This window comes from Girardinichthys multiradiatus, chromosome 10 (genome assembly GCF_021462225.1).
Source record: "Girardinichthys multiradiatus isolate DD_20200921_A chromosome 10, DD_fGirMul_XY1, whole genome shotgun sequence".
NCBI classification, from domain to species: domain Eukaryota; kingdom Metazoa; phylum Chordata; class Actinopteri; order Cyprinodontiformes; family Goodeidae; genus Girardinichthys; species Girardinichthys multiradiatus.
The window spans coordinates 200,001-211,257 of NC_061803.1; the positions used below are offsets into that span (position 1 = coordinate 200,001).

The following is an 11,257-nucleotide window of genomic DNA, read 5'->3' on the forward strand; positions in this document are numbered from 1 at the left end:
GGATGATGGATGGATGCATGGATGGATGAGAGGGAGGCAGAGAGGAAGAAAGCAAGGAATGGAGGAAGGAAGGAAGGAAGGAGACCTCCTTTGCTGGCAGAACGTTGTCTGGATGATCGTCGCAGCGGAAGGGCTGGGGGGGTGGAGCTGTCCAGATGATATCTGCTGATGACATTCTGGTTGGGGGATGAGACTGTGTTCTTATTGGTTGGATCATTCCCTTGTCCTGTGCTACTGGTGGCCTGGCGAGTACGGGAAGATGAACGTAGGCTGAGTTTTCGCCGGAGTTCAGGAAGTTTCTTCATCTTCAATGACAGTTTCCTAACAGTACCAGGAGACCTCAACCTGTCCATTACACTACCAGCACCTCCCCCTTTTTTTAAGGAGGTGGGGCTTGAGTCTGAGGCAGGGGAGTCTGCAAGAGATGGAAAATTATTGAGTAATTGGCTGTAATCATACAACTGGTGGAAAACAACAGTTTACCTGGGAATTCTTCCTTAATTTCATCAGTGTGGTGACTGAGATTGGTGTCCTCCTGTGGACAGTCACTGCTACAACCTTCTCCTCTGAGATCAGCAACCTCCTGCTCTTCATCTCTTCTTTTCCATACCTCCTCCCTCCTGGTTGGACCTCCTCCATCCTCCTCTTCAGGAATAGGGTTGTACCAGATATTGTTGCTGTTACCCTCCAGAGGACCACATACATCATCTGCAGCTTGGGACTTTCCTGAAGACAACACCCATGCTCGGCTACTCCGCTCCAGGCTCTGGAGGTATGCTCGCTTACCCGACAGCTTGGCGCTGATGCTGGGGGAAGAAATATCAGTGGCGCCCCCTGCAGACTCAGAGTCTTCCTGCTGTGTGGTGGTGACAGGAAAACAGTTTGTGCTGCATGTATCCTGAATTGACATTGTGTCAGGATACGAATGTTTCTGTAAACACAGCAACACAGATGGTTAAAACCTGAGGGAAAAAAGGAGCAACAGTAGAAGACAATCCCTCACCAGGTCACAACACAAAATAGACAAAGTGAAAGAAGACAGAACACCTGAAAGGTAAACTGAAATAATGGAGGAGTAAATCTCTCAGGAACAGGATGATATGGAATATTCAGGAGGAACCAGAACCTAACCAAACAAGTAAATAAGGAACTAAATCTTCAGGAGAGAGGATGAGCAGGAATGAGTCAACATGGAGGAGCTTTCTTACATCTCAACATCTGATTACCTTCTCCTGCACCAGACTGTCATTCCAGGCCATCTTAGATTCATGCTGGAATATCCACGATGACCACTGGTCAGAGGTCGTGTGGGTGGAGCTCAGAGAGGAAGGCGGAGCTGAAACGCCCTGTCGCGCCCATTGCTGTTTCTTAGCAACTGTTATATGATTTCGAGGAGGTGAGGTGGGGACATGGTGGGCTGTGGTTACAGTGCTGGATGTTATCGTCAACGATGATGCTGATGAAGACGTCTGAAGGGCGGCAGAGCTGACTGGAGTCTCTGAAGGAAACAAACAGCGATTACGAATTGTATCTCTATGTTGACAATTCTCCATCATCAGCACCCAAGCTTTTGAGGTCATGCTGTCAGAATTGGAGACACAGAGCGTAGCTCCCGGTAGAAGTCCTCCAGAGCAGCTCAGACAGTCAGGACTTCAAGTCTTAAATCACCATCAGCCTCTCTATGTTTCTAACAGATTTTCCCCGCTCAGCAATACACCGGCTAAGAAGCTAACTCTGTTATTCAGCAGCATCATAGTCATAAATGTGGGATTAGAGACACCAGCGACCATAGTCAAAGTCAGCCTGAAATGGCTGGCTAAGGACGAGTAAATTCAGTAAGATTGTTGATCACACTGGCGGTAATGACATTTGTTAATGCCGATAGGAGGTCACTAAAACTAGTGTTGCTTCAGTGTGTAAGATGACAAAACAATGTCAGATTGTATTCAACCGGTAAATTGAAGCCCAGAGTTGGGAAACTTTGGACTGGCGTCCTGTAAGTCTCAAAACAGTCTCAATACAAATCAAGGAATAATCTCCTCAGTTGACATGTTCCACAGGAGCAGCAGTCATTAATCTTAGCTGTGTGCAAGCAGGAAACATCTAAAAGCTGCAACATGATTTATTCTGGAGCATCAAAGCACATAAAGCAATAAAATAAAAATTCAAGACTGGGAAACTTGGTAATGGCAGGGAGGTTGAGACCCCAGGAAAATGACAATATTCTTCAGTGATGATAAAATCAACATATTGTATGATAGGAGCTATCTGCTACTCTTTACTCAGTGGGACTGCAAGAAAATATAATACAGTTTAAGAGGTCATGCTGCTACATACAACGTATAGATCAAACTCCTCAGGAATGGGAACACAAAGACCTGATGGTTTAACCAGCTAGATGTTAAAGGAGCTTCATCTGTCAATCATGGTGCATCATGGTGCAAAGCTGAAGGAGCTGGAAAATTTGATGAATGGATGGATGGATGAATGATGGATGGATGGATGTATGAATGGATGGATGGATGGATGAATGATGGATGGATGGATGGACGGACGGATGGATGAATGATGGATGGATGGACGGACAGATGGATGGATGATGGATGGATGGACGGACGAATGATGGATGGATGGATGGGACAGAGGAAAACCATTTTCTGAATGTACATCATCTCAAAACGTGTGACGTCATATTAGATCCTTTTGGAGTCTTCTCAATTAAATGGAATTTGGAAACTTGAAATAGAGCCAAGCACTGTATGGTGTAGAATATAAACTATTTATGTGTGTAATATTAACTATCTCTGTGTGTAACTGGCATGTGTACATAGAGCAGAGGGGGGGTCAAGCTTAGGGAGTGAAGCATAGAAAGTGCAAGGTCCTTGGGGAGGGAAGTAGAGAGTCCACAGTCATAAATTAGTGAAGGACAAGGAATCACTGATGGGGGAGAAGAAGACAGGGGAGAACATCGCACAGAGAGGGCAAGGTCATAAATTGGGCCAGACACGATAAGTTTGTTATAAGAGAAGAACCAGAAGTACTCCTTATTTGGATATGAGGTTACATGGTTGCTGGGGAGATATCCACAGATAGAATGATTGTGTATGTGTACTGCATAGCAGCGAGGGGTATATAAAGGTATTTGTGGCCCCTCCAAAACGGACAACACACAGACGTTTCCAGGTACCAGTGTGAGTGTGCGTCCCCTCTCTGAATTCAGATTGGTTTTTTTTATAAACTTGTGGAAACGTACAACTGATCTCTGACTGAGGATTGTCCTTTGGGTGCCAAATAAAAGAGTCGGGGAGAGGTGAGGAGTAATGTAAGAGTTAACTGACGGCCAGTAAAGTTTTCCTACCTCAACAATGGACACATCAAAACACCCATAATCTCATAATCTGTGATGTTTGATCTTTGATTGGTGGATGTTTGGCCCTACGCATATAAAGCCCTTAATGATCTAGCTCCATCATACATCAGAGATCTGATTGGTCCATATGTTCCTAACAGAGCACTTTGTTCTCAGACTGCAGGTTTACTGGTGGTTCCTACAGTCTCTAGAAGTAGAATGGGAGGCAGATCCTTTAGTTATCAGGCTCCTCTCCTGTGGAACCAGCTCCCAGTTTTAGTCCGTGAGGCAGACACCCTGTCTACTTTTAAGGCTAGGCTTAAAACTTTCCTTTTTAATAAAACTTATAGTTAGAGTGGCTTAGTTTATCCTGAGCTACCTGTGTAGTTATGCTGCTATAGGCTTAGTCTGCTGGAGGACATAATGACCACTTTTACTCTCTCTGCTACATTCTCATACTACGCTCCAATTTTGTATTATTTGCTGTTATTTCAGCTTTTAACTTTATGTTCTCTCTCTTTTCTCTTCCTAGAAGCTACACCTGGCCTGACTCTGTGTCTACCTGTGACACCTTTCTGGAGAGGGGAATCGGCTGAGCTGCTGCTCTTCAGAGAAGCCAAATCTGGCCCGGTCTGTTTAACTGTGTTTCTCTGCCAATTTTCTCAAATTTCTTTTTTAACGTAGAAAGTAGTTGTGGGCTTTTGTGCATTTTGTGTCTTCTCAAACATACATTCAGGCTCTGCTTCTGCTGGAGGTTTACTTCCTAGTTGAAGGAAGGAAGTCCTCTCCAATGTTGCTTCTTCAGGTGGAGTAAATCTGTTTACCAACTGGCAACTTGACTGCATTGTTTTATAAGTACACATGAACTGATTGTATGTAAATAACTTCAAACCTTTCTATATGATTTGATTGAACTCACTATACGTATAAGTATAAGTAAATAAGCTGAATTGAACTGGAAATTGAATTTAATTGCTTAACGTTTTTTTTCTACAGGTAGCAAATGTCTAGTTAAGGTTCTGCTTTGTAGAAGTAAAGTTGTCTAGAAATAAAAAGTTATATGAGGAGTCCAGGAGTTTTGTTGCAGCTGTGACCGTTCAGAGTTTAAAGGGACAGCTCAGTTTAAGGTCACGATCAGTTTGTCACTGTTAGGAGATGGTGCTCTGAGCATGCTCAGAAACACTGTGCGTTTCTGTGACGGTGTGATCCTCGTGATAGGCAGCGTGCAGAGTGTCTGACTGAGCTGCATGAATAAACTCAGTTGTTCTGCTAAATGTGACCTCAGCCTGCTTCTTCTCTTCTCTTCTTATCTGTTTGGGATCTTTCTGTGTGAAACAAAAACACCATCATCCTGTTTTGTGATTGGTTTATCTGTTAACCTACAGCTGAACTTCAGTAAATCCAGAATGAAAACATGTTAACGCGAGCACGCTCACCTGAAAACAGAACATTTGACTACTATGAGAACCTGGTTCCTGCCTAGGGGGTTATGGTTCTCTTTGGTGGAGCACAGTATGTGCCTGTTCACTCTGTGCAGAGGGACACTGCAGGTTGAGAACCTGTACACTGACTCTCAGATCTTAAATTTCAGCATAAATTATTGTCAGTGGGCTTTTAGATAAACAGCTGAGGATGATCTCCAACACCTGCCTCAGCTTCACCTGCAGCTACCTTCAGCTGAGACACCCGAGGGTTTATCAGCTCATCATCTCCCTGCTGGCATTCACAGCCTCCATGTAAGATTAATCAAACGTCTTTGATCCACTGCTGGAAGGTTTCAGATGCTTTAAAATGTGGTTTATAAAACTCAGTTATTTCTGATGGACTTAGTCCCTCACTAGACCTTCAATAATCTCCGAAACCACTAAAGGTTTAATAAAAAGCCTCCTATTAAGAAGAGCTGCTCCATCCAAAGTACGATGGATGCCACCTATCTGGATCAGACCAGATTTTAACTAAAATGTTCTGCAATTATCAAAGTTACACAAAATTAATTCGACAAAAGGTGCAATGATCCCTTCAGGTCGGGGTGGGTTTTTTTCTCCAGTGATAGTGGGACGGAGCAGGAGATGCACAGATGAATCAGATCTTCATCTGCAGTAATGAGCGCACTTCTTTGGTCTTAGTTTTGAAGAAGGAGCTAAGCTGAAAGATGAAGCTCAGTCCATGGTCCAACCCTCACCTAGGGTCCTGAGATATGGATCGACTGGGCTTCCTCTGTAGGGTAGTTGGGCTCTGCCTCCGAGATAAGTAAATGGGCTGCCCCATCCAGGAGGAGCTCAGAGCAGAGATGCCACTCCTCTACTGAGGAGGTTCATGTTAAAGAACCTCTGGAAATCATACTGGACTTTGTTTCTGAATGCCATCAGATATGTTTAGTATCCACTGGAGACTGGGGTGTTTTTTCAAATGTTTTTTCACACTTTTTCAAATGTACTTGAACACTTTAAAGTGGCTGGCCAAATTTGTTAGGTTTCTAAGCAGCTTCTGTACTCTTCACCCACTGAGACAGTGTCTGGCCTGAGGCCAAAATCAAATATATTAAAAACCAACATAAATGAAATAAATCATAAAAAAGGTCATAAAAATTAGTACAACTTTTAATTGAACATTAAAATAAAATAAATAAATGTGGTTTATTGAAGATCTCTCTTTAAAGACTTTGTCACATAATGATTTATTTTGCCTCACAGAAACCTGGCTGCAGCAAGAGGATTATGTTACTATAAATGAGTCAATTCCTACTAATTATTTAAATTTTCACATTCCTCGAAATACTGGGCGAGGAGGAGGAGTAGCAACCATCTTTCAGTCCGATTTATTGATTAGTCCCAGACCAATCAATAGCTACAACTCTTTTGAATATTTAATCCTTAGTTTTCCTCATCCAAATTGCACAGCACTAAAACCTCTTCTGTTTGTTGTTTTGTACCGTCCACCAGGTCCTTACTCTCAATTTTTAGATCAGTTTTCAGACCTTTTATCTGATTTAGTGTTAAATACAGATAAAGTTATTATAGTGGGGGATTTTAACATTCATGTTGACACTGAAAGTGATAGTTTAAATATAGTGTTTAATGCTATCTTAGACTCAATTGGCTTTGCTCAAAACATCAGCAGACCTACTCACTCCTTTCTTCATACTAAACAAGCATGTAGCGACAGTGAAAAGTACCAACTCCCCTTTAACAGGAGGAACCTCCAGCAGAACCTGGCTCAGTGTGAGCATGTATCTTCCTCAACCCACTACAGGTTTAAGAAGACAGAGCAGAAACACAAAAAAAACACAAAAGCACCCTGCTACAGCTAAACATTTAAGCTCTGAGCCTTGAGTAAAATCGATGTGAGGAAAACAGAAAAAAACAGCATCAATAACTTCTTCAGTTGCTTTGTCCAGGAGAGAGACAGGGTTAAACACAGAGAAAGAAAAGAGGAGGTTATTGGTGGTAACAGCCAGGCGATATTACCCTTCATGAAGATGTCACAGCTAAAGAGAAATGCTGGTCCAGATGTAACGTCCATCATTAATTTCCTCAGTAGCACAGAACAGCCCAGTAGCAGAGTAATTTTCACCCCTTCACCCTACCAATTTTATATATTGCTAATCTATCCTTAGTAAATGGATCAGAACCACAGGCTTTTAAAGGTAGCTGTAATCCAACCTTTACTCAAGAAACCTTTGCTTGATCAAGATGCTGTAATAAATTACAGACCTATATCCAATCTTCCATTCTTATCTAAAATTCTTGAGAAAATAGTTGCTAATCAAATGTGTGAACATTTATACAGCAATGACCTGTTTGAAGAGTTTCAGTCAGGTTTCAGAGCTCATCATAGCACTGAAACAGCTCTGCTGAAAGTCACTAATGATATTCTTATGGCCTCAGATAATGGACTAGTGTCTGTTCTGGTTCTGTTAGATCTCAGTGCTGCATTTGATAGTTGACCATAATATTCTCTTAGAATGGCTGGAATATGCTGTAGGGATCAGGGGAACAGCGCTAGGCTGGTTTAAATCTTATTTGTCTGACAGATTCCAGTTTGTTCATGTAAATGATAAATCATCTTTAAACTCCAGGGTTAATTGTGGAGTACCACAGGGTTCAGTACTTGGACCATTTCTCTTTACTATATATATGCTTCCAATAGGTCAAATTATCAGGCAGCATGGGTTTGGCGTTAAGATACAACATCTTCATGGAGGGTGACTTCTGCTGAGATACTGCTGCCAATAACTCTTTACTTTAACCCAGAAAGTATTCCTGGATCAGCGCTAATGTGTTTTGTTGTGCATCTCCTGTCTTGTCAAACCCCAGCTTGTCACAGTAGATGATCCAATATAACTTGTTTCTGCTGGAGGTTTCTTCCTGTTAAAGCGAGCCAGAATGATTTCATTTGAATCATCGACTCTAACCACAACTAACTCACCCTGACAACCCCTAACTCTAGCTAACATCCTGACTAACTGATCGTGACTAACACAAGGCTTCTACAAACTGTTTTGGTTTATTTATCAGGAACTTTTTTCAAATGTTCTGCAGTAAAAAACATTTCTCCTGCTGCAAGTGAACCGCCTAACGGTTCTGATGGTTCTGCTCAACTGCTTCCTGAAGCTAGAAACAGGACCAAACAGGAAGTGACACTCTCCAGAGGCTGGTCTCATTTCCTGTCATCTGAATAAGTTTGAGACCTAAAAATGGTCCATCTGTTCCTGATTTTAGGCTGAGCATGAGGGGGAGGGTTGGATAAACAGCTGCCCAGATGTGAAAGAAGCTTCTGTGTTCAACACACACTGCACGGTATTCACTATTCATCTCACACAAACACACACAATGATTACAGTCACAACAACACTGGAACAGGATTTCAGAGCGAAATGTTAAGCTGTGTTTGACTGCTGGTACTGTCAGGTTCTGAGTTAACTTGCATCAGGTTCTGATTCTGACTGTTGCAGCTGTTTTTAAGTGTCAGATAAGAACAACTTTGCAGTTGGTTTCAGTTTGTCTTCATCAGAACCTTATCAGGGTAAATCCAAATCTCTGCTGAGAAGAAGAGTAGATCTAAGACGATGCTCCTCTAAATCTGCAGAAACCTGAGGACCCAGTTCTGTTAACACAAACAATCCTGGTTTAACATGAACAGAACCAACCCAAGGTCTTGTGTGACGGTGATCCCCTGGATTTCTGCCATCAGTCCAGCTAACAGCAGCATCCCAGACACATAAACAGGAAGTCCCAGCACACATACTCCGCTAATGACAGGAAGCAGTCAGCTGATCCAGTCCATCTGCAGGAGGTTCTACAGCACTAAATGATCTGATCACATTTCTGGGCTGTTCTGGAGTCATTTTGCACTCCGAGGGTCGCAATGCCCAAACTGTGGTTCTGTTTCTCACTATCACAACCTGGTTCTGATTGTGACTCAGAATTGCCTCCAACTCTAGGCACAGTCCACAGTGATCCCAGTTAAATCCTTCCAGATGATCCAGTCCCCGATTCTTCCTACAGAGGGTCTTGTGGGTCTGTAGCAACTGGTTAAACTCAGTCATTCAGGCTGATATTTCCTCTCAGAAACATAAACTGGGCCTGGACCACTGAACCCTTCTCAAAAACAGCAACATTCATACCATGTACCATATTCCATCAGTTCTACTGGTTACACCAGGGTTCAGACAGATGGCTTATAAAAACTTCCCAGATCGGCTTAATTTATACCATCAGTCTGTTGGTAAAACATCCTGGGTTGTTTGCCTCATAAACACCACGAATCACCTCGTCTCCATGGAAATGACAACCTGATGCCTCACAGTGACATCAATGCTGACCTAAGTTGGACCCTAAGGCCCTAGAATCTGTGACTCTTGGTACTGTTTGGATCTGACAGAGATGGTCCTGAAGCAGCCAAGTCTAAAAAAAAGAACCTCCACTAACTGAAGATGACCATCATGATGCTTTCACTGTGGGTGGAGGCACCGACAAACACGAAGCATTCTTTGACTGATTAAAATTCAGGACCAAATACGATGCATTCACGGACTCTGACTAAAATTACTAACAAACATGATGCATTCATTGATCTGAGGGACGCTGGGGATTAGTAACACTGACCATCATGGTGGCCTTACTAACTCTGGCATTAGCTGACCATCATGATGCATTCACTGACTGTCTGAAAGGGTTGGAAAGTGATCCTCACCGCTTAGTTTGGGGTCTGTCTTTCTGCGGCCCTGGTCTCTGCCCCTCAGTCTGGAGAAGGTTCTTCTCAGCAGTGGCTCGGCCATGCCAGGCGTCCTTCTCCTACAGCAGGACTACAGAATTCAATATTCCAGCAGGAGAAGCAGGAGTCAGTCCTGTTTCTCCTCCTGGAGCAGGAGTCATGGATTCAGCATTCCTACAAGAGAAGCAGGAGTCAGCGCTGTGTCTTCTCCTTCTATTGAAGGAGTTCTGGGGTCAGTATTCCAGTGGAAGAATCTGGAGTCAGTCCTGTTTCTCCTCCTGGAGCAGGAGTCGTGGAGTCAGTATTCCAGTGGAAGAAGTTGGAGTCACTGCTGCGTCTTCTCCATGCTCCGGAGGAAAGCTTCAAACTTGGCCATGACTCCTTGTGTCCTCCTCACTGTGAGAGCTGCTCGACAGGAAATGAATTCCAAACATTCTTTCCCAAACTCCCCCTCTGCGCCTCCATTCCTCCTCCCAATCTCCACCCTCTACTGGGGAAGGAAGGCAACAGCACTGGGGGTTCATGGGATCTGTAGTCTGAAAGGTTCTGATCCAATTCTGCAGCCTTTTGTGAAACCATGACAATGAAAACTCTTCTAAGGCAACACAACAATGTGAACCAGATCCAAATCACACCTGGCTCTGGTCTGTCAGCATCTCTTCAGTTTCAAACTGCTTGGAATGACCTGTTTGAAGAGTTTCAGTCAGGTTTCAGAGCTCATCATAGCACTGAAACAGCTCTGCTGAAAGTCACTAATGATATTCTTATGGCCTCAGATAATGGACTTGTGTCTGTTCTGGTTCTGTTAGATCTCAGTGCTGCATTTGATCCAGTCGACCATAATATTCTCTTAGAAGGCTGGAATATGCTGTAGGGATCAGGGGAACAGCACTAGGCTGGTTTAAATCTTATTTGTCTGACAGATTCCAGTTTGTTCATGTAAATGATAAATCATCTTTAAACTCCAGGGTTAATTGTGGAGTACCACAGGGTTCAGTACTTGGGCCAATTCTCTTTACTATATATATGCTTCCAATAGGTCAAATTATCAGGCAGCATAGGATAAATTTTCACTGTTACACTGATGATACTCAGCTTTATTTATCCATGAATCCTGATGAGCCCAACCAGTTAGATAGACTACAGATGTGTGTTGAAGTGTGGATAGCATTAAATTGACCTCCAGTAATAGAATTATGAACCTTGATGTTATCTTTGACCAGGACATGTCATTTAAATCCCATATTAAACAAGTTTCTAGGATTTTCTTCGTTCACCTCCGGAACATTGCCAAAATTAGAAATATCCTGTCCGGGAATGACGCTGAAAAACTAGTCCATGCATTTGTTACTTCAAGGCTGGACTATTGTAATTCTTTACTATCAGGATGTCCACAAAATGCAGTTAAAAGCCTTCAGCTGATTCAAAAATGCTGCAGCAAGAGTTCTGATGAAAATTAAAAAGAGAGATCATATTTCTCCTATTTTAGCTTCCCTTCATTGGCTCCCTGTTAAATCCAGAATAGAATTTAAAATTCTCCTCCTCACATATAAAGCCCTTAATGATCTAGCTCCATCATACATCAGAGATCTGATTGGTCCATATGTTCCTAACAGAGCACTTTGTTCTCAGACTGCAGGTTTACTGGTGGTTCCTACAGTCTCTAGAAGTAGAATGGGAGGCAGATCCTTT

General features: G+C 42.8%; 1 protein-coding gene and 1 long non-coding RNA gene across 4 annotated transcripts in view; one reads left to right on the forward strand and one right to left on the reverse strand.

The window, feature by feature from the left end:
• The window catches only part of LOC124875109, a 28,050-nt gene extending 23,035 nt beyond the window's left edge, over positions 1-5,015 (forward strand). For both annotated transcript variants that reach the window (XR_007039968.1, XR_007039969.1), the window contains exon 3: positions 3,882-5,015. This is a non-coding gene — a long non-coding RNA (uncharacterized LOC124875109). The remainder of the gene's footprint in view (positions 1-3,881) is intronic.
• Positions 1-9,996, reverse strand: part of LOC124875107 (rho GTPase-activating protein SYDE1) — a 26,855-nt gene extending 16,859 nt beyond the window's left edge. Inside the window, exons 1-4 of one of the 2 annotated variants that reach the window (XM_047376956.1) lie at positions 9,545-9,996; positions 1,227-1,498; positions 484-931; positions 86-415 (exon numbers count right to left, since the gene is read on the reverse strand). In XM_047376956.1, the coding sequence (XP_047232912.1) occupies positions 86-415; positions 484-931; positions 1,227-1,498; positions 9,545-9,629 (1,135 nt within the window). In that variant the 5' untranslated portion in view covers positions 9,630-9,996. Of the gene's footprint in view, positions 1-85; positions 416-483; positions 932-1,208; positions 1,499-9,544 lie in introns of those variants that run through there. The other variant, XM_047376957.1, reaches the window with a different exon arrangement.
• Between the last annotated feature and the right edge of the window lie 1,261 nt (positions 9,997-11,257).